This window comes from Fistularia commersonii, chromosome 16 (assembly GCF_037954325.1).
Source record: "Fistularia commersonii isolate RoL2024-O1a breed Wild chromosome 16, RoL_Fcom_v1.0, whole genome shotgun sequence".
NCBI lineage: Eukaryota > Metazoa > Chordata > Actinopteri > Syngnathiformes > Fistulariidae > Fistularia > Fistularia commersonii.
This window is the reverse complement of record NC_141299.1, coordinates 12,165,220-12,189,010: the sequence shown is the minus strand read 5'-3', so window position 1 is coordinate 12,189,010 and position 23,791 is coordinate 12,165,220. Positions and strand designations below refer to the sequence as shown.

Here is a 23,791-nt window from a genome sequence, read left to right as displayed (position 1 = left end):
AAGGAGCAAATGTGAGCGCAGAGGCTACAACAAATGTTTTAAGTTGGTCAATTTCTGTGGGAGTCATTAAGTGTCTACATGAACAAAAAAAAATTATAAACAAACTAAATGATGATACACATAAATAGCTTCCATACCAATGCATGAAGTTGCAGTGAAGTCAGTTTTGTAGCCAACATTGCAGTGGCAACGGAAGGATCCAATGGTATTGATGCACTGACCGTTCTGACACAGATCTGGCATCACTGTGCACTCGTTGATGTCTGCCGGTGCAGGGACACGGATGAGACACGAACCAACGGTTCTGTTTGAGACCAGACTTTTTGGACTTTATCGAGGTACCCACCTCTACCGTCAGTCGTGTAACCGGGGCCAAGTGGGCACATCTTCTTGTATTGTACCGTCCCGGGCAATGGGCAGAGCTCACATTGGGATCCCCAGCCTCTGCCCGCATTGCAGCAGCACTCAGACTTGGTCACGCTGTTCCTGTTGGTGGATGACTGCTGGCACATTGTCTGCAGAACTTCCATATAGCAGAAGCCCTTTCTGTTATCTAGAGGGAGACATTCAACAGGTGAGGCCTGAGCCGAGACTGGTTTGAGGGAGAATTTTATTGGTTTGCTTTGGGTTTTCAAATAAATTCAATGAATCTTGATTCCTGCTTTTGTGGAATTGAACCCGGGGTGTTACAAATCAGTGTGTAGCATACATTTTTTTCCGTACCAATACACTCGGTTCCAGTGGAGCTCGGCTCAAAGCCATCATTGCAGTCGCAGCGGTAGCTTCCCACTGTGTTGACACAGCGCCCATTCTTGCAAATACCAGGCTTTGCACGGCACTCGTTCAGGTCTGCCAGTGTGGAGAGCAGAGTAAGAGGTCGCAAAAACACCGAGCAGTATAATTCATCGTCACTTAAGTGAACCTCTTGCATTAGTCAAACTCCACAAACTCACCCATACATCCCTCTCCATCTGGTCGGCGCTGCATGCCAATGGGGCAAATACACATGAAGGTACCAATGAGGTTCTTACAAGTCATTCCCTTGGAGTCACAATCATCCAGACCCTCGGAACACTCATCCTGGTCTGGGAAAAGACAAAAAAAAGGACATCCAAAAATATTAATACAAAACCAAATCCTGTTTCTGTGGTCTAAATGTTCTATCGGAACAACTGAAGTCAATCAACTGTTGCCAGTTGCTTTGTACGGACCGCTTTAAAACCGGAAACTACCATGCAAGGTCATGGCTGATGTGCAGCACACCTTGGGGAAATGCTGTCCTGACTATGTTATTAAGGCTGTATATTGTGTATTTGTTATTGTTGTTGTTGTTAAGGCCCACGCTGTGTGTGTGTTCTGCGGTTGCTGACCCTGATGTTTGTTTATCCTCCTCTTTCAAGTACTGCAGATTTTCTTGTTCTACCTGCAGACACCTACGTAATGGATTGTTCTCTTATGAGGACTATGTTCATATTTCTTTTGTTGATTTGAGCAGCAACCAACGTGCCCCTTTTTTCTATCTTATAATTGCAACCCTGCACCTTCTTTTCCAGACTTTCATGATAAACAGTTTTATTAAATACCAATTACATCTGGTTTTGTTGCTTCCGGGAGCCGGGAGGTAACAGTACATAAACAAGAAAGGAAAAACAGAAAATCTTTTCACCTCTGCACATCCGTTGGTCATCTCGCAGTACATAACCAGCAGGGCACATACACTCATATGAGCCAAATGTGTTCACACACCGGAAGGCACACAGAAGCGGATTCTTGGAGCACTCATTGATGTCTGGAGTCAGGACGGAAAATAATGTAATTTAGTCTTAATAATGCAGCAATGCACAAAAATGAAGTTTCTGTGTAATTGGCTCACCTTCACAGGTCATCATGGGTCCTGGTTCAAAGCCCTCTTGGCATGAACATTCAAAACCTCCCACCACATTCGTGCAAGTTCCATTTCCACAAGGGTTTCCTATGGAGCACTCATCAGTGTCTGAAGAGGACAGGGTGGGGTTTGACCACAGAGGCAATTAGAACAATTAAATATTTTTAACTCTAAGTTAAAAAGCCAGTGGACTCCCAATTCGCCATCATTTAATACGTGGAAAAAAAAATTGTTGAAAAGGAATGACATAAATCATCTCACCGACACAATTGACTCCGGTGAAATCCAAGTTGTAGCCGAAGGGACATTCACAGCGGAATGAACCATCAGTATTTATACAGTTACCATTCTGGCAGATGCCCGGATTATCCAGACACTCATTCATATCTATTGAAGGAATGCAAGCGAGTCGGGAACAGAGACAAAGTTAGCAACATTGTTCTCAGGATTGCCAAAGCTGCTCGCTTTGTCAGATCGTGCAGGGATTTGCTGCTCGAAGCTGTGTTAAGTTACAAGCTTATGTTTCACTTCTTATAATTCTCATCTTAACCCTTGTGTTGTCTTGCGGGTCAAAAGTGACCCACGACCACGATAAACACCTTAACCTATTTTTTCCAACTTGAAATTTTATGACTTTTCCTAAAGAGACCCCATAATTAGAAAAAGTTATACTTCTTTTTTGTTTATGTTTCCATGTGGGCTTTACACCACTAGGGTACAAAGATTGTCTTATGGGTCATTTTTGACCAGTAGGACAAGGGGAGTAAACACAACGTTAAGCTCGCACGAGGGTAAAATGTCCTGCTATAAGGTGCTGTCATACCACGTCAAATTCCTGCGCACGTTATACATTTAGCTATTAAAGAGATACTGATTCTGATCTGTTTACCTTCACGAGGGACGCCTCGTCCAGGGAGAACTCCGTGACCGAAAGGACACAGGGTGTTGAAGGCAGCTGGAGACAAACACAAAATATGGCATGCAAATTTTATTCACGTGTGTGTGTTCTTAATTACAGCCACGCGTGTGTGTGAGCATACGTTACACACCTTCCGGTTCTCGTGGGCAAAGCTCACAGGGGAGTCCCCAGCCCTCTCCGGGCATCATGCTGCAGCAGCACTTGCCCTTGGTGGTGTTAAAGGCCTTGGGGACGGAGCATTTCCCGGCCTCAAATTTGGTGAAGCAGAAACTCTCTCTGGTGTCTGTCAAAATTGAAAAAGATCAGATACAGCAATATTATTGTCAATCAACAATCCACAAGGTTGCTCAAAAATCTCATGAGCCAAAGAAATGAGAAAAAGCAAAAACATCTCTCACCGTAGCAGCGACGCTTGTTTTCAGAAAGTTCAAAACCAGGCTGGCAGGTACAGTGGAAGCTTCCGGGGGTGTTGGTACAGGTACCGAACTGGCAGATGTTCGCTTCGACCTCACACTCGTTGATATCTGAGGTGGAATTTAAAAAGAAAAAGGGGGGGATGGGAGCCAGATGTGGTGGAAAAGTAAATAAAAAAGTTATTGATATATCCGTTTAATGTGTTCCGAGCGCCACGCTAACTTTATCCCTGTTTGATTTTCTATCCTTTCGAGACGTACCGATGCACTGGTCATTTTGCACCTCGTAGCCCGGTGGACAGATACATCTGAAGGATCCATCCAGATTCTGACAAGTTCCCAGAGAGCAAGTGCCTGGCAGACTGAGACACTCATTGATATCTGTGGACAAACAGGGAGGCATATCATGTTAGATCAGAATATTTCATCTTTGTTTGCCTAGGAAAGGATATATAAGTATTTGATTTTGGTTTACCTACCGACACAGTTCTTGCCATCAGGTGTATTTTCATAACCCTCATAGCACAGACACTGGAAGGAACCCAGTCCATTGATACACTGGCCATTCCTGCAGACTTGGCCCTGAAGGGCACTGCACTCGTCTATGTCTGAAATTCCACACAAAGAGGATTTACCACTGTGCAGAAATTGGATAACACCACCATTTGCAGCAAAATAATAGTTATGACGTTGCTTGTATTCCTGGAAGAGGAGCCCTAACAATCTTTTGCTATACTACCAGTGTAAAACTACTACGAATGTCTATAGTCAAAGGGAAAAAGAAAAGATAATACAGGACTATCTCAGATATTAGATTATTGTGATTAAGTTCTTTATCTTCTGTGATGCAATTACAAAAACAAAAATGTCCTACATTCTGGATTCATCACAAATCAACTGAAATATTGCAAGCCTTTTATTATTTTGATATCGTTGATTATGGCTTACATCTTAAGAAAACTCAAAAATCCTATCTCAAAATAGTAGAATAGCATTTAAAGGTTACTTTGTTTTTTTAATTGCATAACAGAAGATAAAGAACTTTATCACAATATTCTAATTTTCTGAGACAGTCCTGTATGATCCAACAAGACAGTTTTGCAACAAAAAAGCCTTTTTTATAACCTTTTTTATTCACTTGGAAAGATCGCGGATCATTTTTAATCACGTATGAACAACTTCATAAAAACGCCAACTGTAAAGTTGATCCATACCCATGCAGTCGTTGTTGTGTGTGAGCTCAAAGCCAGGGAAACACAGACAGTTGTAGGATCCAACTGTGTTTTTACACGTTCCATTACCACATGGATGCCGATCACATTCATCAATGTCTGAAATACACAGAGGAATTAAAAAGTAATTTGTAGGTAAAATGATCTGCAAGATTCGATTGGACTTAATTGTATTGTATTATAATGTAGTTTAGTTCACCCATGCACATGGTCTGGTCAGCGGTAGCCTTGAAGCCGTTTTGGCAGAGGCAGCGGTAGCTCCCCTGCGTGTCGATGCATGTTCCATGGCTGCACACGTTCGGAATCTCTTGGCACTCGTTTCGGTCTGGAAGGAAGACGGGAGGTCATTGGGAAATGGATTAGCAGCTGCAACTGTTTACGTTCGAGTTGATTCCATGAATATGATGCTGTCGCTATTGCAAAGTAGTTTTTTGCTCTCCAATTTTCTCCAATACTCTATCAAAATCTTAACGTATTTCTATTTCTATTTTCATATTTTTATTTGTTTAATGTCAATTTGCACCGCAGTTTTGTCATGTTCAAAAGAACAATGAACATCAGACCTCCCTTCAATTATGATTTTTTTCTTGCTTTTTTTGTTCTTTCTGTAGTTTATATTGTAGCCTTATTCGTATCTCTATCCTTACTTGCATTTGCTGTCTATTTCTACTATTTGCGCTAGTTGAAATGCTCTTGTGACAAGTGAATTTCTTCACTGAAGGATTGTTAAAGTCTATCTTATCTTATCTTATCTTATCTTATCTTATCTTATCTTATCTTATCTTATCTTATCTTATCTTATCTTATAACCACCTGATAGCTGACTAGTAACTGAGGTTTATCATGCAACTTTTAATTATCAGAAAAATGACACCAAAAAAACAAAAGTAACAGGCTCAACAAAAGTTGAGCGTGACTGAGAAAATTGCAATTCTTTCAGTCAGATCAAATATTCTTCTTCTTGACAAAAAAACACATTAAATCTACTGATTGTACCATAATAGTTGGCATATTTAAAATAAATTTAGATATAAGCAAAAATTGTCATGAATAGTTTCTATTTCCTCTGGAGAGCCACCTCAGTGGAGTTATCTTCCTCATACTTGGGTTGTACTTATTTTATTGCCTGTTTATATATTTTATAGTTATTTTATTGCCTATTTGTATATTTTACATATATTGTCTATTTGTACAGTTTTATATTTGTATTGTCTTCCCAGGACTACAGATGGAAATTAGCTATGAGCTACAATCTGGTACAAACATCTCTGCCTCTGTGCTTAATGTAATTGTACACTGTCCAAATAAACTTTTTAAACTAAACTAACTAATATTGCATGAATGTTACAAAAACAGCTTAGCCGATTTTCCACCGTCACATAAACAAATTATACTTATTTTCCCTCGAAAAAGGACGCTACCACATTGATATTTTTCACCCATCATCTGCACTGTCAGAAGTCACAGGGAAACCCCAGAAAGATCTGCAAGGCAAGCAGGGAGACTGACCCACACAGGCCCCGCTGGGGGACAGTTTGAAGCCTGGTGAACATTCGCAGCGGTAGCTGCCCGGAATGTTGATGCAGGCAGCGTTGCGCTGGCACAGATTGTCCCCGCTGTTACATTCATCAATATCTGCACAGGACACAGAGAAAGAGAGGGGGAGAGAAGACATCGATCACTGGCTCTGTAAGTTTACAGACAGACCAGGTTGTCGACTCACGGACAACAGAAAACACAGTGGTGTCACCTTGAGTCCCAGTCCTAAGACATAACTACTATGTAGATTCATTGTGTTACTAATTCTGGAAAAAAAAAACAGTTAAGTAAAATTCACTTTGCACCATTGAGAGAATTAAATAATGAGAAAAAGGATTCTGAACTAAACAATTTCCCTATTATTAGTATAACAGTATTCCCCACACAGATTACATTTTCTTCTTCTTCTTCTTCTTCTTCTTCTTCTTCTTCTCATTTTTAATATTATAATTCTAATTATGTTTATTATTATTATTATTATCATTATTATTATCATTAATATCACTACTGCTACTACTACTTCTACTACTACTACTCCGACTACTACTAATACTAATGATAATAATACTAACAATACATTACTTTGTATCCATTTTTTTTTTCTATTTTACTCCTTATACTTTATTTATTTATGCCATACCGCAAGAGTAGCATTACAATTTTGTTGTATCAGCAATGTTTCAATGACTAAATAATTCATCTATTGACAGTATTACAGTATCTCCCAACAGATATGTTTACACTTATTATAATTATTGTATAAGTTTTGTATATTTATATTTTTATAGGCTTTGGCTTTGTTTTCTCCCTATACTCTTACAAATCTATGTGTCATACCGCGGGAGTACCATTACAAGTTTGTGGCATCAGCAATGTTTCTATGCCGATAAGAAGCATTCTGATTCTGAACTAAATAATTACCGGTAACCTTGTTTTTGTTTTCTCTCTGGGTATGCATGCATGCCTTTCGGGGTTAAGCAGTACATTGTGGGCAGGCAAGTGTGCAAAGATTCAAAGACAAGGTAGAAATCAAATTGCAAGTTACAGATGCGTTTAAGACTGCATTTTGCATTAACGGATGTGATCATTCAAAAAAAAAATAGCGATGAATGATGATTTTGTTTTTACCTTCACAAATAAGGAGTATGTTGTTGTAGCTGAAGCCCATTCTGCATTCACAGCGGAAGCTCCCAATCTGATTGATACACACTCCGTTGGCACAAATACCAGGGATCTCCCGACACTCGTCGATATCTGCACGGGAAAACGGAAGAGTACAATTAAAATCCAAACGGGTCCTTTGACCGCCAGTTTTAACCCAGTCGTGACCTTACCAACTGGCTTCCCAGTGTGGATGTCAATGATGAAACCGGGAGCCTGGTTTCCACAAAGTAACTGGTACTCAGCTGAAACAGTGGGAACACAAATGTTTTATTGCGTATGTGATATAAAGTATTTATTTCACATATTGGATATTTTGCGTGTGTATATGCTGGTCGTCAGGGTGTCTGATTTTGCTTCGCACTCACTGGTAGCGGGTGTGGGACAGGCCTCGCATGGCTTATTCCAGGCTTTTCCCACATTGTAAGCGCAGCAGCACATCTTCTTAGTCATATTGAAGGACAGCTCATTTTCGCATGTGTCATTGAAGTTACGGTAACACACGCTTTTCCTCATGTCTACAAAGGTAGGACAACAGTGTTTTCCCACAAGCTTACACAGAGAGCGATGACAGGAATAATTGTTTTACATTAGCCTTCTCCAACTTACCCATACAGTTGTTTCCTCCGTTGACCTGCATGTATTCGGGAGGACACACACAAGTGTAGTTGCCCAAAGTGTTGTAACAGGTACCGGGCCTGCAGATCCCAATGTGGGTTGTGCATTCATCAATATCTACGTGTGATGATATGATGATGGACAGTTGATAAAAAAGTCTGGGAATTGTGCACAGGTCATCTTGATAGAAAAAAAAAAAAAAAAAGGTTCCTACCCTCACAGATCCGAGTCTCATCATTGAGATAGTAGCCTGTGGGACATTCGCACTGGAAACTCCCAAAGGTGTTTACACAGTTTCCACCCTGGCAGAGACCTGGCAGTTCTTGGCACTCATCAATATCTAGAGAGTCAGTCCAATCATTAATTCTACGTGTTTGGAGAAATGATATGACCAAGACAAACTATGGTCGATATTGCGATATTGATGAATTAAACTGAGAGAGGGAGATCTGGATGGCTCACCCTCGAGGATGACAGTGATCGGGTTTGGTCGGAATCCCTCTCCTCCTGGGCAAAGAGTCTTATACTCCGCTATGGACAGAAAGGAAAGATTCAAAGCATATCGGTATCATGAGAGACTTTAAAACACATTCGACAATGAAGCGCTAGGTGAAGGATTTGCCGTGCATACATGAGTTGGCCGTCGGGCACAGTTCACAAGGGTTTCCCCAGGCTCCTCCCAGGGAACAGCAGCAGGATGCTCTGGTTACGCCCACTCCGATCTCCGCACTGCAAGAGATTCCTCCATCGCCACGGGGCAAAATGTCCAGGAAGCAATTGCCAACACGGGTATCTGGAAGATGAATTCAAACATTTTGTCAAACAGCAGTGCATGATGTTCGAATTCCAATTCTTATCTCACATACTTTATGTTTTCACGCATCAATATACAGATAAAATTCACAGATATGCTGAAAAACAAGGATCCTTGAATTGACCGCGGTTTTCAAAATGATTTTAAAAAAACTGCTTTGAAATCTGAAACATCAGTTGTTACCATGTAACAGCACAACAGTGACAAATGAGAAATTAAAATGTGATTTTAATCATTTTCAGACACTCTCATTCAGTCTGTCATTTATAGCAATTAATAAGAAAATTATCGTTGTATTTTTTTGATTTCCGCTCCATGTCTCAGACTTACCTACACAGCCCACGCCAGTGGGGTTGAGTTCAAAGTCGGCTGGGCATTTGCACAGGTAACTTCCTGGTGTGTTCATACACACTCCATTGATGCAGTTGACGGGGTCCACACACTCGTTGATGTCTGTGGTACACAGAGACACACATTGAAAATGTTATTTGCAAACCAATACGTATAAATAACATTTCAATTGATCTAAGATAAGATAAGACAAGACAAGACAAGACAAGACAAGACAAGACAAGACAAGACAAGACAAGACAAGACAAGATAAGATAAGATAAGATAAGATAAGATAAGATAAGATAGACATATTTCCAGGGCAAATTCAATTGTCACAGCAGCATTACGGGGTAGAAAAGTGTGCAAATAGTAATAATACAAGAACATGCAAATAGAGGATATAGATACAAATGAACAAGAAAAACAAAATATAAAAAAATATGAAAAGAAACAAAAGAAAAATGCCCTGTGCAGAGCAGAGTTATAGAAATAACAGCTGCACAGCAGGAGATGTGGGTAGTAAAATTTGAATGATAATGAAGTAGAGATGGAGGTGGTCTAAAATAGGGATGGTGGTAGTGCAAACTACATGCAGAAAAAAAGTGTTTATGTAATTGTGTTACTGAACTGATGACCTGGAATGATCAGATACAAGAATAAGAACTGACAGTGTCTGCAGACTCAGACAAATTTCCACCGCCTCACTCACCGGTGCAGTTTCCTCCGCTGCGATCCAGCTCATAGCCGTCATCGCACACGCAGCGGAACATCCCAGGAAGATTCTGGCACATTCCGAACACACAGATGTTCTGGAAATTGCACTCATCGATGTCTGCATCGGAATCGGAAACCAGAACGTTAATTTTCATATTCTTTTTTCAGAAAGAAACAAGATAGAATAGAGATATAGGTCAACTGCAGCACCTTGACAAGCTTTGCTGTCTTCGGTCGGTGTGAACCCCATCTCACACTCGCAGCGGTAGCCGCCCGGAGCGTTGAGACACTGACCGTTCTCACAAAGGTTCACGTTGTCTGCGCACTCATCCATATCTAAAGGAGATACATTTCTGTATGTTTATTTATGTTTATGTTTTGTTTGGGATTCACTTCTTGTAAAAAACATTTACCAGAGCATGAAAAACCATCTCCGTTGAAGCCCTCCTTGCACGTGCACCTGTACGATCCAGGTGTGTTGACGCAGTCGGCGTTCGGATTGCAGTTGTGGTCCTCAGCAGAACACTCGTCCTGGTCTGCAGACCAAGAGAAAATAAAATGTAAAGTGTTAGTATTTCAAAAAAGTTATCTTGTACATTTACAGCTTGCAAAAAGAAACATAATGCACTCACCCTCGCACTTGTTGCCATCGCCCACCCAGCCGTCACGACAACGACATTTAAAGCTGCCGGGAATGTTGATGCACGCGGCGTGCATGGCACAGTTATGAGCCCCGATCTCGCACTCGTCAATGTCTGGGAAGATATAAAAATTAAGTCAGGAAATGAAAGAATATAAATAAATTGCAGTTTTTGACCTACTCGAGATCATATAAAATAATTTATTACATTTTACATGGATGTACAGTTTATTTCCAGATGTAGGAGTCACTTCACTCTTATTTTTAAAATAATTTTCACTTTCACTTCAATTTTACATTTATTCCATATATATATATATATTTTTTTTATATAATTTTTTAGATGTTGGTTGTGCCCTCCAATTGCCCCCCGGAGACAGATAAAGTTTCTCTGATTCTCTGATTCTGTTTTTGGATATTGAGCAAAGTAAAAAACCAAAAAAAGAAAAGATTTTGTGTGTTTTATGACAGCAAGTGAACATTATGAGAATGACAGGTTCTCCAGGACTGCCCTTCCAATAATCATCATTTATAAAATGATCATTGAACTGTCTTGAGCATGCATGTGTGTGTGTGTGTGTGTGTGTTTGTGTGTGTGTGTGTGTTGGCACCTGTGCAGCCCGTGGATCCCTTCTTGACAAAGTACCCCAGCTGACAGTGGCAGATGAAGGACCCTTTGGTGTTCTCGCACTCACCATGGAGACATATGTTCGGGTTCAAATCACACTCATTCACATCTGCGCAGGTGAATTAGGAGACGGAGACAGCGTTAGACGGATGTTGAATCGGACTGTCAGACGAAAGGGTCAGAAAAAAGGCCCCGTGATTAAGGGGGTAGCATGAATAATTAAATTAAGCTTGAAAAAAAAAAGGGGGGGGGGGAATGATTTTGACAAGTACGATGGGGAGAAATACAGTCATATCATATTTTCATCAACTTCTTTTTAAACTGTCTTTTTAAACTGTCCGCATCCAACATGCACCCGCACAGTTGCACACTCAAAGCAACACCCAACTTTAACTTGCTCATCATCCCGACACTGTTTTAAATTCTGATACTGTTTACATTTCCTTGCAGTGTTTGCATTTGCCTGCATTGTTATATGGGTTATGGCAGTATGCTTTTAATATTATTTATTCATCAACACTTATGTGGATGCACTGCAAATGGCAAAGTAAGAATTTCATAGTACGCGGAAACATGTTTCCAAACTGTACACATGAGAATAAACACTTTGAATCTTTTCCTCTCACCAATGCAGGTCCTCATGTCCATGGAAGCCATGAATCCATCATAGCAAAGGCAGCGATATTCCCCAGGGATGTTGGTACACTGGCCTCCATCGCAGATGTCTGGAGTCTCCTCGCACTCATCGATATCTAACAAATAACAGGCGTGGCTGTCAACGCTTATGTTTTATTTTTCCGTGTCGAAAAAAGATCAGACGCGTTTTGCCATTTATTAACCTGAGCACGTCCTGAGGTCAGGCATGAGAGCGTAGCCTTCGCTGCAGCTGCACTCGTAGCTGCCCTCGGAGTTGGTGCAGTGTGTCTCGCAGCCTCCGTTCATGATGGTGCATTCGTCAATATCTGCAAAAAACATGTAAAAAAGGTATCATATTTTTTTAAGGTCGCACGCTTTCAGGTTTATCTTTACTGATAAAAAAAATTGTAATTCCGTGCTCACCGACGCAACCCTGCCGGTCCGGGGTGGCTTGATATCCCGTGTCACAGGAACACTGGTAGGTCCCTGGCATGTTCACGCACTGGCCGTTCCTACACAGGTTGTCGCTGAGCTGGCATTCATTGACATCTGGGGAAGAGCAGCCGGACGACACGGAGGGTTGATTTTAAAGGGAACCCGGCATGGGACGACTAATAGGCATAAATATGCTAGGAACACTAGAATGTGTCATTAACCCTAGAACACAAACATTAAAATAAGAAACACAATCTCTAACGTTGGGAATATTTTCACCCAATACAATATACTGGATAAAATACAGTTTTCATCAATTTATAGATGGGCTGATGGGAGGAGGGAAGCAAACATACAATTAATAACATCAGTGAAGCTACCCGAGGACCCATAAAACTCAAGACGATGGCAACACAATGAAAATCACATGACAAGAATTGTGTGGGTGAAAATCACCCGACGTTAGTGTTCTAGGGAAATAATTATTAAAGAATTATTTCTTTAAAAAGTCACAGTTTATAACATATTTCAACCCAGCGACACCGCCATTGTTTTGCTGATGATGTATTCAGATTGCTCATGCTAACTGACTTGCCGCTGGTATTAACTTTCCCTCCCATAAGGTATATTCGGTAATAATAACACATTGTGCTGCCTTTGGGTGCAATTTCCAGCGCGAGCCAAACAAACGGACTGATGTGGGTCTACACAGCTTTAAAAGGGAGGAGAAGAAAGAAGTGAAATTGCTTGTGGACGTACGCAAATTCCTAAGGATCTTTGGCCATGTTCTCGCCACGTCTCTCCGGATGTATACGATGCATTTAGCTGAGCGAAGCTGCCGAAAGAGGTCACGGGTGCTGCTAGTTTTAAACGGCCACCAAGGCCAAATGCCACGCCGATAGTTTTCTTTCACGGTGTTTGGGGAAACAAGTTAAGCCAACTCAAAGAAACACCACAGGCAAGGGACACAGGAATTTCTCCTGTGAGGATTTCAGCAACCCGTTACTTCAGAAGTAGCACGATCACGGGGGGAAGCTGGCGACGAGTCACCCGGTCGGTCAGCAAAGCAGGCCTACAGTGAAAAGCTGACGACAAAAAGTGGAGATCCTTATAACAGACGCTCTCTCTCTGATAGCATAGCAACAGAGACGCCGGACGCACACCGGTGACTTTTGCCAACTCTTGCCTTTTTGTGTCTTTGTTGGTCTTCATTCCTAAGCACATTTTAACGTCTGTCTTCAGCGTTATTCTTCTTGCTTACATCTTTCTTAGGTTCAAATGGGAAGGGTTGCATAGATGACATGTTTTTGCGTTGTTGGGTCTTGTACCGAGCCCAGGTCAATCTTTAACGTCACGAACCAGACAGCGATGGGACGTAAAAAACAATGGCGGCCAACAAGTGAAATATTTTTTTTTACAATTATACACAAACCAAAATGACGAGAGGCTTTATCATCTTTTTTATGCAGCTGGTGCAAACGTTGATCGAATAGGACAATAAGTCCTTGGCCACCGGGGATCCCTTTTAAGGTTCTTTTCGAGGTGAACTTCTATCGGATTCCGAACAAACCCGGGTCAACACAGATGTGATGAATGACGCACCTTCACAGGCTGATCCGTCCGTGCTTAGGGAGTGTCCGGTGGGGCATTCGCACTCGTAACTCCCCTCCGTGTTCAGACAGGTACCTCCGCGGCAGAGCAGGGGGTTTCTCTCGCACTCATCAATGTCTGTCAGCAGAGGATAGTACGGGATAGTATACGAGAAGTCAAGAAAGGGGTTGAATTCCCCGCTCTGGACGTGATTTGTGATGTAACAGATGTGCGGGTCGAGTGTGCGTTCATACCCATGCAGTTCTTCATCATCATGAAGCCGCTCTCGTAGCCTTCGAAGCATTCACACTCAAAGCTGCCGGGGGTGTTCACGCAGGTACCGTGACCGCACAGATCCGGAGAGATTCGACACTCGTCGATATCTAGGAAGGGGAAACCGCGCCGATATCACAAATATTTTTTACGACGTGACTTCATCGACGGAATGTTTTTCCGCCCTTGTTGATCTTCGTCTTCCTTCTCTCGTGACGTACCCGTGCAGTTTCTTTCCTCGTCCGTCAGGGCGAATCCACTGTTGCAACGACACTTGAAGCTGCCGATGGTGTTTCGGCAGGTTCCGTGCGTGCACAAACTGTGGAAGACTTTACACTCGTTCACGTCTGTTCAGAAACACAAAGGCAAAGTTTTATCTGTTTCACTGTTTTTTTTTTTTCATATCCTGTCTTACACTTACATATATACACTGCTCAAAAAAATAAAGGGAACACTTAAAAAACACATCCTAGATCTAAATGAATGAAATATTCTTATGAAATACTTTGGTCTTTACACAGTTGAATGTGCTGACGACAAAATCACACAAAAATGATCAATGGAAATCAATTGTATCAACCCATGGAGGTCTGGATAAGAATCACACTCAAAACTAAAGTGTAAAAACAAACTCCAGGCTGATCCAACTTTGATGTTAAGTCCTTAAAACAAGTCAAAATGAATCTGTGTTGCTTCCTGAGTGGACACTATGATTTCACACAAGTGTGATTGACTTGGAGTTACATTGTGTTGTTCAAGTGTTCCCTTTATTTTTTTGAGCAGTATATGTTGGGCGTGTGAAACAAACAGATGGATAGAATAAGAATTTCCCTCACGGGATGATAAAAGTTCATCCGATCTGATCCGATGAGCAGTGAATGATGTTACCTTTGTAGAAAGATTTGCCGATGAGAATGTCTCTGTTGGCGAAGCCGGGCCCTCGGGGACAGATAGTCCTGTACTCCTGCGTATTTGGTTTGGGACACTCCTCGCAGTCCACGCCCCAGGCTGCACCCACCGAGCAGCAGCACGTATCCACACGGTATCTTCCCGGCATCGGCTCGCCGCACTCGTCTTCGTGCCACTTCATGAAGCACTGCTCGCTGCGCAAATCTAGCCATTAGCAGAATTGAAAATATGTGAAATAGCATATTTAAAAAAGACGACGCGGGCCGGAAGATCCGATTTCTTTATCTCCCTTACCCACACATGTGCGACCGGTGCTGTCCAAAGTTAGACCCTCAGCACATTCGCAGCGGAAGGAGCCCTGGGTGTTCACACACCGTCCATTTGTACACACCCCGGGGAACTTTTCGCACTCATTAACATCTACATGGGGGAGGGCGTTTAAAGAGCTGATTAAAAGGTGCACAGACATTTATATATGAAAAAAAAAAAGGGAATGATGGACTTCATTTTAGGCCCACGTGATCAAAATGTTCTTACCTTCGCAATCAACTCCCTTCATTCGAGCGAATCCACGAGAGCAGGCGGTGTCTGGGTGTAAAGGAGAAAACGTTAATAAATGAAAGTCTAAAATAAGAGAGTCTAAATTATTATTTTTGCATTTCCATGTGTTTGGATTTTAAATCATGGACTTCAGACCAGGGATTTTAGTTAATTACAGTATGTTAAGTTCATTCATTTTTTACTTTACAGTGTCATCCCTTGCATTACTGTCGCTATCATTCTCCGCTTCTTTGGACTTGGGGTATATCTGACTCGCCCATTTCCTGTATCATTTGTTTGTTATCATTTCACAGATGACAAAAAGACAGTGAAATTCTCATTTTCATTAATTATTCCAATTCAAATTCAATATCAAATTCCTGTCTTATAATTTGAATAATATACATTAGGGTGAACCTGTTTTCTATTTGGTAGTTTGAGTGTCAAAATCTCACGGAGATGCTAAAAGTGCAGTTTACAGTTATTTAATTTGCCCAAATATAAAAAAAAAAAAACGTATATTGTTTTGGGCATCTTTAACCTGCTGAAGCTCTATTCTATTATGAATAAATTGATTGTCATTTTATTTTCTGTGTTACTATGTTGCTAAAAAGCGGGAGGACGCAAAGTCATTGGTAAAGGGCAGAATTTTCTCTTAATAAAAAAGTAGAGAAGTAAAGCCTAATGACGTATCAGCCACTCCTTTCACAATTCATGGATGCTCTGCTACCTCAAGTTGTTTTATTCCAATTGTAACTGACCGCCAGGTGCATCTTTAATGTGCTTCTTACAGCTAATTTGGCTAAAATATTGCAGAAATAAGCTCCAAAATATTGCCTTGCCAACAGTGTCCCATGAAATCATCCGTTCACTTCACTGCTTCTCCACTACACTCCCCTTTGTTCGCTCCCTCTCCATCATTGAGTTCACCACTCTTGCTCTTTGTAATTAGTTTTAATCTGTATTTCAATTTTTTTCTCGAGTTCAAGGCAAGTCTTTGCCATATCGAGGGTATATTCATGCATGTCGGTTATTTCCGTTTCATCTGTCCTTAGCCTTAGGTTGTTTCTCTTTTTCCTAAGTTAAATGATATCTCCCTGACGTGTTTCGGTCCATCGGTTTCCTTCACGTGCACAGACAATTTGCCCTCCGATTTCATACTGACCAATCTTGCAGGGTTCACAGGGGCTTCCCCAGGCGGCTCCCAGGGTGGCGCAGCATTCCGACTTCAGCGTTGCTCCATTGATGTTTACCTCACAGCGATTGTCTTGCATGGTCAACCAACACGTGCTCACCATGCTATCTGTAAAGGGAAAGTAAGATCAGGATCAGCTTGGTTCATCTTGTCACGGGCATGTTTTTGTCATTGTTGTTTTTTTTTCAAAAATTACATACTTTAAAAAGTCTTCGCTAAGCTTTGTTTTTTTCTATCTGCAAATGTGCATGGTTTTCCATTGTCTGTTATTGTTCTTCTTTGCTGACTTGTTGTTATGGAGCATCTGCCGCCACATGTTTTCAGTCTTATTTGTGTTACTACCATCTGCAATCAATGTTTGCCGCATCGCAAAGCACATGGGGTATCCCTGGGAAAGTTCTGGTTGGGCACTTGTTACACATAAAAAAAAAAAAAAAATGTAAAAAAGCATCACCAACGGTCAGGAACTCTAGTAAGTCTGAACATTGCAATGCGATGAAAGAAGGAAATTGGCATTTTTCTCTTAGCTGTAGTTTGAGGCTAAAGCTAAGCAGAGTGAAACCTGCTGCATTTTGATTTGGCGAAAAGGACGGTTTGCATATTTGAGTCATTGTGGGGTCACCTTTTCTCTAAAAACCCAGAGCCCACGCAGAGACAAAACCACAAATAACTTTCCCTTTATTCACTCCTTGAATTATGTTCTCTTAAACGCAAAACAGAGACGAGTGGAACGAGAGAACCCCGCGAGCCCCCCGACCGAGCCAGCTCATGCAATATGCAATTGAACTATTTATCTAATGACTCATTTCTCCTCCCCGATACAGTAACATCTGTAAAGCATGGACTCCTCTCAGACCGATTTCCCAAACAAGTAGAATTTGTGTCTTCCGCAGACAGTGTTACATACCACGCGTCAGATTCAATCCACGATCAATCTTTATGAGTAACACAATCTCCATGCGAACCAAGGCTATGCATGAAAGCGTTTATCTAATAAATAATCTGCATGCCAGTCTCATTCAACATCTGTCAATGATAACAGCGCCACTAAGGGGTTTGTTTTGCAAAAGCGAGCATCGCATTTCTTTTCATGTGATCAGACTCTTGCGTCAGTAGGCATTATTCCTGTGTAATGCTAATCGCATTGTGTCATTTTTATATCGCACAAGCGTTTTACACATGTAATCTCCACCACTCTAACTTTCACCGGGCAGGCGGTTGTCTTACCCACGCAGATGGTGTTGGTGGAGTCCAGCTTGCTACCTTGGCTGCACTCGCAACTGAAGGACCCGACCACATTGCGACAGGCGCCGTTGATGCATGGGCTCGACTCACACTCATTGATATCTGAAAGGCGAGCAAAGACACACACCTGAGGTCAGGGAAGACGGGACCATGCATTACTCTACTCAAATAGATAGATAGATAGATAGATAGATAGATAGATAGATAGATAGATAGATAGATAGATAGATAGATAGATAGATAGATAGATAGATAGATAGATAGATAGATAGATAGATAGATAGATAGATAGATAGATAGATAGATACATACATAGATAGATAGATACATAGATTTAAAAACAAAATGGTAACAAATAATAGAAATACAGATACCAATGAGATCATTTTAAATACTGAAATTCAATGAGAAAAAGTGCGTTCGCGCTCCTCAGGCCAGGAAATGCGACGAGTGTTTGTGTGCACGAGAGCGTGCACTCACCTTCGCACGTCTCCGATTCGGGCTTGAACACGAAGCCACTTGGACAGGAGCAGGAGTAGGAGCCCGGAGTGTTCCTACACTGGCCGTTGTCACAAAGCAGATGGTTCACCAGACACTCATTGATGTCTGAACAGAAGATGATGAAGAATTAGTTATTACAAATTTACAAAACAGGAGAAATACAGACATGATAAGTTGCGGGTTTATTGACAAACCGCTACCTCACAACTTATGCTACCTGAGAAGAATACTTGTCACGAATATCGAGCCAACCATCAACCACTTGTTGCCACTTTGGCTACAATATTGCAAGGATACACTGCGCGGTAAACAATTGTTTTCCCATTTTAGAGCGGTTCTCAAATCCATATTGTAAGTTCAATTTTGGAGCGGGTCTAAAATAAATTACAAATAAAAATATGTGGGGGATTCACAAATTTTCAATTTACGTTGCCAGAACCTTTCAGGACATTGCCAGCAACAATGTAACACAGATAATGTATTACCAACAGTAATATGACCCCTCACAAATATTTCTGCCTTGCTAATTTTGAAACAGTTGTTCTGCTTTATGGGTTATTTCTTTGTGAATTTCATTTATTTTCAGGTGGTTTGTAGTTGTAACAAAATATTTCCAGATGTGTTTGGGCTGATTTGTCTTCTCGCTGAAACTGGATTTAAAACACATTTAAAGAAGAGTTTCATATATAGTATCCAGTAATTTCTTGTTCGGCTTTTTTTGAGATTTATAAACTCTATTTAGGGATAAATTATTTTTTTATAATTTTCCAGGGTTCTCAGTGTAATTGGACAACATTCAGAGTTTCTTTACTTTTTTCCTTTGAATATTTTAAATGTATTTCATTTTTTTCTTCATGACAGAAATATTGTTTTCCTGCTTTTTTTGTGTGTGTTATCAAAAATATGAATCATTTTCGTATCGTCTTACTCACCGACGCAGTTTTTGCCACTGGTGTCCGACTCATAGCCGATGTTACAAATGCAACGGTAACTTCCTCTCAGATTCTCACATATGCCGTTCTGACAAATGTCTGGGTCCAGCGCACACTCATTGATGTCTGAGAAAAAAAAAAAAAAAAAAAAAAAGGTCAAGTCGGTCATTTTACTGATAACGCATGGAAACGGGGTCTGTATATTTATATCGGACAAAATCAAACTCACCTCTGCCATCGGCCGTGATGCCGATTCCGCTGCTGCATACGGCCTGGAACTCGGCTGTAAAACCGTGATACAAGAAAGAACGCACATTCAATAAGAGAGGTACTTTTTTTTTTTTTTTTTGGGAAAACCGGTAAAATTAAAAAAGCGACGACTAGATATAAATCATTATGAGCCAAACTATGCACCACCTGAATTTCTGGAGGGGCACGGCTGGCAGGGCTCTCCGAAGCCATGTTCGGGATTGGCGCAGCAGCATTCTGACTTGGTGACGGCGCCAGGGAAGGGCCGGGAGCAGGTCCCCATCTTGATGGCGCCGTAACAGGTGGTTCTCATATGCGTGTCCACGCACACCCTGCCGTCCACGTCGACAGCCAGGCCCGGCGGGCACTCGCAACGGAAAGAGCCCTCTGAATTGATGCAGCGACCGTTCATACAAATGCCAGGTGTCTGACACTCGTCAATGTCTGAGAGAGAGAGAGAGGACACACAACTCTTACGGGTCAGCACGAGTTTATGGGACGACCTAGATTTTTTTTTCTCAGACACAGATGGAAAGGTTGTGACGATGATATCCAGAAACCAGAAGTCTGATTCAGTTAACCGACATATGCGCCGCGTTTGTTTATATTGTGCTGTGACTGCATAGGACTGACAGACGCTCTTGGTGCTTCCAGGCTCGATGTCTGGCAAGGGTCTAACTTAACCATCTGCTAAAAGACCATGTGTGATAGCTTATCTGGAAACATCCTACTCCTAAAACAAATCAGTGGACAAAAAGTCCTGAAAAGAGATTTCAAGGAATTCCGCACCATGTGAATGTGCCCTACAGCTGCCGATAAAACCAAGGGATCTCAAATATACCTCATAAATAAAACATACCACTGCAGTAGCGGCCATTGGATGCCAAGGCGAAGCCAGGCTTGCAGATACACTTAAAACTACCGTCTTCGTTGATACACATCCCATTAAGACACATGTTGGTGGTGGCGCATTCATCGTGATCTGCGGAAAAAAAAAAAGAGCGGTCACAGACTTTGCGTAGAAAGGGAAAGCACGTCAGAACTTCGGTTTGTTCGCACGCGTCTGTTACCGATGCAGTTCTTCCCATCGGCCGTAAGCTCGAAACCAGCATTACAGATACACTGGAAGCTTCCCTCGGTGTTGACGCAGCGTCCGTTTCGACACATCACTCCGTTAACAATACACTCGTCGATGTCTAAACAGAGAGGCCAAGCAGAGGGGGAGAGGAAAACACATTTGGACGTGAAGGAATGTTGTTTTCTTTCTTCCAAACGTCTTTTTTCCCTTGTCAACACTTGCTATTTCATATGTACGACAACCGTATTATTTACCAAACGAGACAATTCTCTCATTTTTGCCATGGAATAAGTCAGAACAGTCACGTCGGAACTAACATTCTTGTTTTTGTCACATATCTGAAAGGAAATGGTCTTTCTTGGTCAGATGACGTAGATAAAGTCATCAGTTAAGGAGTTTAGGAGCTCTGTTGTAACATGGTTGCGTGTGTGAGTGAGTAGTGAAAGAAATAACCAAACAGGTAAATAAAGAAGACCATCTGTGAAACACAAAGACCCTTAAGTAAATCTTGAACCAGATTGAAAAGATCCAAACTGACCGGGGGATACGAATCTCTGACATACCGATGCAGGCTTGTTTGGTGGAAGTTCCTTGGTAGCCCTCGTGACACTTGCAGTGATAAGATCCAGGCGTGTTCACACAGTCTCCGTTGATGCAAGGGTTGCTCACACACTCATCGACATCTGCGGCAACAAAAATAAAGCAAACATCGTAAATGTACACCTTTCAAACTACCTTCATCATAACAGCAACTTTGCTCAGTTCCTCAAATCAGCAGAAGATGGCAGCAGGGTGCATGAAAATAGCTGAGCCACCGTCATATATTTGATATGAAACCAATACCGGCTCAGAGAAAGTAAATGCCCTGGGTTGATGCAAAATAAAGTGCATTTACCGATACATTCCCCACGGACATCCTGCTTGTAGCCCATGTTACACTCGCAGCGGTAACTCGTCGGAGTGGGAATGCAACGCCCGTTCAGACAAAGGTTGGTGAAGTGTTTGCAGATGTCAACTGTATCGTTCACAGAAACCGTGCCTGCGGAAAGAAAACAAGGGGATACCAGTTTATATTGAGTTTGTTGAGAGAGACAAACATTTTTAACCCCCGCAATAAGCTTTTTAATGCATATACAAACGGGTCTCACTTATGAGAGGATGGGTCAGAAGTCCGTTGCTTCCCCCGTTTATTCCAAAGGTGCCTCCGCCTCCCCCATTGGTACCGATGCCTCCATTGCCATTGCCATTCGGAACACTGGGAAACTTGTATCCGTAATGGATCCCGTTGCCATTGTTACCAGGGAACTGTCCGTTGGGGTAGCCGTGAGGGAGACCGTGAACCTGGGGAATACCCACGATGCACAGCCGCCTGAACTCATCTATGGGATAGAAAGAGAAAACAATTGAGTGCTGGAGATGACGTCAATTTTCAGATTCGAACCGATCGCAATCTTAGAATAGACGTCATATTTTTCATCCATTCATTTTAGCCTCGAGGATTATCAGGTCTCAAAAATTCAAAGTTGAATAGACAAATCTCTGACCTTAAAACCAAGTATAGTAAAACCAAGTGAAGTATATATGGGCAGAATGCGTTCTCTTACTTATTTTTTCATTCAAAAATGAAAATGATTGCTTGTTCATTATAGTATGAAGTTACAAATATTAAAAAAAAAAAAAGTTAATTTGTGATAATAAGCTCAGCTCAGCTGTGCCTAGGCATGTGATTCAAGCGTGTCCTTTTATACATTTTATTTGACTTTGTCCTTCACATTTAATTTTCTAGTATAGTCCAGCTATGAATACTCCAAATACGAGGAGATGTAAATAGACCCATTGGTCCACGCCAAACGTAAACTGCACCCATTTTAAACCATTGTTCTAAATAACCTTGGTAACATGAGACCTGACCCTGACCTAATCCCTCACCTATTTCTAATCCCAATCCCAAATTTTAGGCCTTAAATACCCAATTCCAGCATTTACTGCATGCAAAGCCTGCTGTCTGCTCGTCTCCTGATTTTTAGGCTTCACATATATAAAATATAGCCAAACGTACCTCTAATTTGACTTTTTCCGTCACAGTTTAGTTCGGCAATCTATCAAAAAATTCCTTTTCTTTCATTCCAGATTGACCGAAAAGAGGAGAGTGATCATGATCTCGATGCAAGTTTTTCTTCCTTTTGTCATTATATGCTTTCAAGTTTGATTTGAAGCTGTTGATTTTTTTTTTTTTGTCATTAACACACAAAAATTCAAAGCAGCCCCTCAAAAGAATCTCTCTGGTCTAGTTTAACATCCGTGTGAAATTCCTTTCGGCTTGGGAACATTTTACACGGTCACAGCCAAAATCACCGACACCGATCCGTTGTCCGATCCGGATGTCGAGCTCATCGTCGTTGATTTTCCGAGACGAAGATGTTTCCTGGGAGCGGTGTTTTTCCAACTTCGATTTTTGGAGCACTTTTTGGAGTACTAACCGGATCCCCTTACGGGGCACATCTCAGGGATCTGCCCCAGAGCCCAGCAGCGCCCCGTGTCGCAGCAACACTGCATCTTGGTGAACTGGCCGCTCAGCTCTCCGGCGCAGCTGCCGCTGGCCAGTGCAGAAAAGCAAGTTCCCACCCGCTGGTCTGAGGGAGGAGGAGGAGGAGACACAGGAACGGAGTAAGACCGGGTGAACTGGAAGGAAGTCGAAAAGTAAACGGCGGGACCGCGGCGCATGTTGTGTTTGCGGGATAACAATGATTGGAATTCCGAATACAAAAATACACATAGATAAATATAACATTTGTGAAAATGATTATCTTTTAAATAAGCTTGAAAATACCTGGAACTTTGATTGTATATCACTGCTCAAAAAAATAAAGGGAACACTTAAAAAACACATCCTATATCTAAATGAATGAAATATTCTTATGAAATACTTTGCTCTTTACACAGTTGAATGTGCTGACAGCAAAATCACACAAAAATGATCAATGGAAATCAATTGTATCAACCCATGGAGGTCTGATTAGGAATCACACTGAAAATTAAAGTGTAAAAACAAACTCCAGGCTGATCCAGTGTGATTGACTTGGAGTTACATTGTGTTGTTCAAGTGTTCCCTTTATTTTTTTGGAAGAGTATATTTAAACTATTACATATGCTCATTTTTACGTTTTTTTTTTTTTTTTTTACATTTATTTGATGTCACCCCCGACAACACCTATGAACAAAAAGAACCGTCGATGGCATTGGCATTCATTTTTTTATGTGATCCAGTGTGAAACTTTTCCGCCACACCAAACAACGTTTTAAATCTATCTG

At 41.5% G+C, this 23,791-nt stretch overlaps 1 protein-coding gene across 1 annotated transcript in view; it reads right to left on the bottom strand.

Moving 5' to 3' along the window:
- fbn3 (fibrillin 3) overlaps positions 1-23,791 on the bottom strand; it is a 65,530-nt gene that overhangs the window by 5,440 nt on the left and 36,299 nt on the right. The window contains exons 9-57 of the mRNA XM_086161677.1: positions 22,960-23,112; positions 21,628-21,858; positions 21,375-21,518; positions 21,043-21,162; positions 20,472-20,597; positions 20,261-20,383; positions 19,570-19,845; positions 19,382-19,435; positions 19,153-19,278; positions 18,200-18,325; positions 17,702-17,821; positions 16,445-16,582; positions 15,277-15,327; positions 15,034-15,159; positions 14,719-14,943; positions 14,052-14,177; positions 13,812-13,940; positions 13,570-13,695; positions 11,956-12,081; positions 11,736-11,858; positions 11,523-11,648; positions 10,880-11,005; positions 10,261-10,383; positions 10,042-10,164; positions 9,839-9,964; positions 9,624-9,746; positions 8,912-9,034; positions 8,399-8,560; positions 8,230-8,298; positions 7,982-8,107; positions 7,759-7,884; positions 7,518-7,667; positions 7,323-7,394; positions 7,117-7,242; positions 5,959-6,084; positions 4,649-4,774; positions 4,432-4,548; positions 3,697-3,825; positions 3,479-3,598; positions 3,203-3,328; positions 2,935-3,087; positions 2,775-2,840; positions 2,147-2,272; positions 1,874-1,993; positions 1,667-1,789; positions 954-1,085; positions 724-849; positions 347-553; positions 138-263 (exon numbers count right to left, since the gene is read on the bottom strand). Of these exons, the coding sequence (XP_086017803.1) occupies positions 138-263; positions 347-553; positions 724-849; positions 954-1,085; positions 1,667-1,789; positions 1,874-1,993; positions 2,147-2,272; positions 2,775-2,840; positions 2,935-3,087; positions 3,203-3,328; positions 3,479-3,598; positions 3,697-3,825; positions 4,432-4,548; positions 4,649-4,774; positions 5,959-6,084; positions 7,117-7,242; positions 7,323-7,394; positions 7,518-7,667; positions 7,759-7,884; positions 7,982-8,107; positions 8,230-8,298; positions 8,399-8,560; positions 8,912-9,034; positions 9,624-9,746; positions 9,839-9,964; positions 10,042-10,164; positions 10,261-10,383; positions 10,880-11,005; positions 11,523-11,648; positions 11,736-11,858; positions 11,956-12,081; positions 13,570-13,695; positions 13,812-13,940; positions 14,052-14,177; positions 14,719-14,943; positions 15,034-15,159; positions 15,277-15,327; positions 16,445-16,582; positions 17,702-17,821; positions 18,200-18,325; positions 19,153-19,278; positions 19,382-19,435; positions 19,570-19,845; positions 20,261-20,383; positions 20,472-20,597; positions 21,043-21,162; positions 21,375-21,518; positions 21,628-21,858; positions 22,960-23,112 (6,393 nt within the window). The remainder of the gene's footprint in view (positions 1-137; positions 264-346; positions 554-723; positions 850-953; positions 1,086-1,666; positions 1,790-1,873; positions 1,994-2,146; positions 2,273-2,774; positions 2,841-2,934; positions 3,088-3,202; positions 3,329-3,478; positions 3,599-3,696; positions 3,826-4,431; positions 4,549-4,648; positions 4,775-5,958; positions 6,085-7,116; positions 7,243-7,322; positions 7,395-7,517; positions 7,668-7,758; positions 7,885-7,981; positions 8,108-8,229; positions 8,299-8,398; positions 8,561-8,911; positions 9,035-9,623; positions 9,747-9,838; positions 9,965-10,041; positions 10,165-10,260; positions 10,384-10,879; positions 11,006-11,522; positions 11,649-11,735; positions 11,859-11,955; positions 12,082-13,569; positions 13,696-13,811; positions 13,941-14,051; positions 14,178-14,718; positions 14,944-15,033; positions 15,160-15,276; positions 15,328-16,444; positions 16,583-17,701; positions 17,822-18,199; positions 18,326-19,152; positions 19,279-19,381; positions 19,436-19,569; positions 19,846-20,260; positions 20,384-20,471; positions 20,598-21,042; positions 21,163-21,374; positions 21,519-21,627; positions 21,859-22,959; positions 23,113-23,791) is intronic.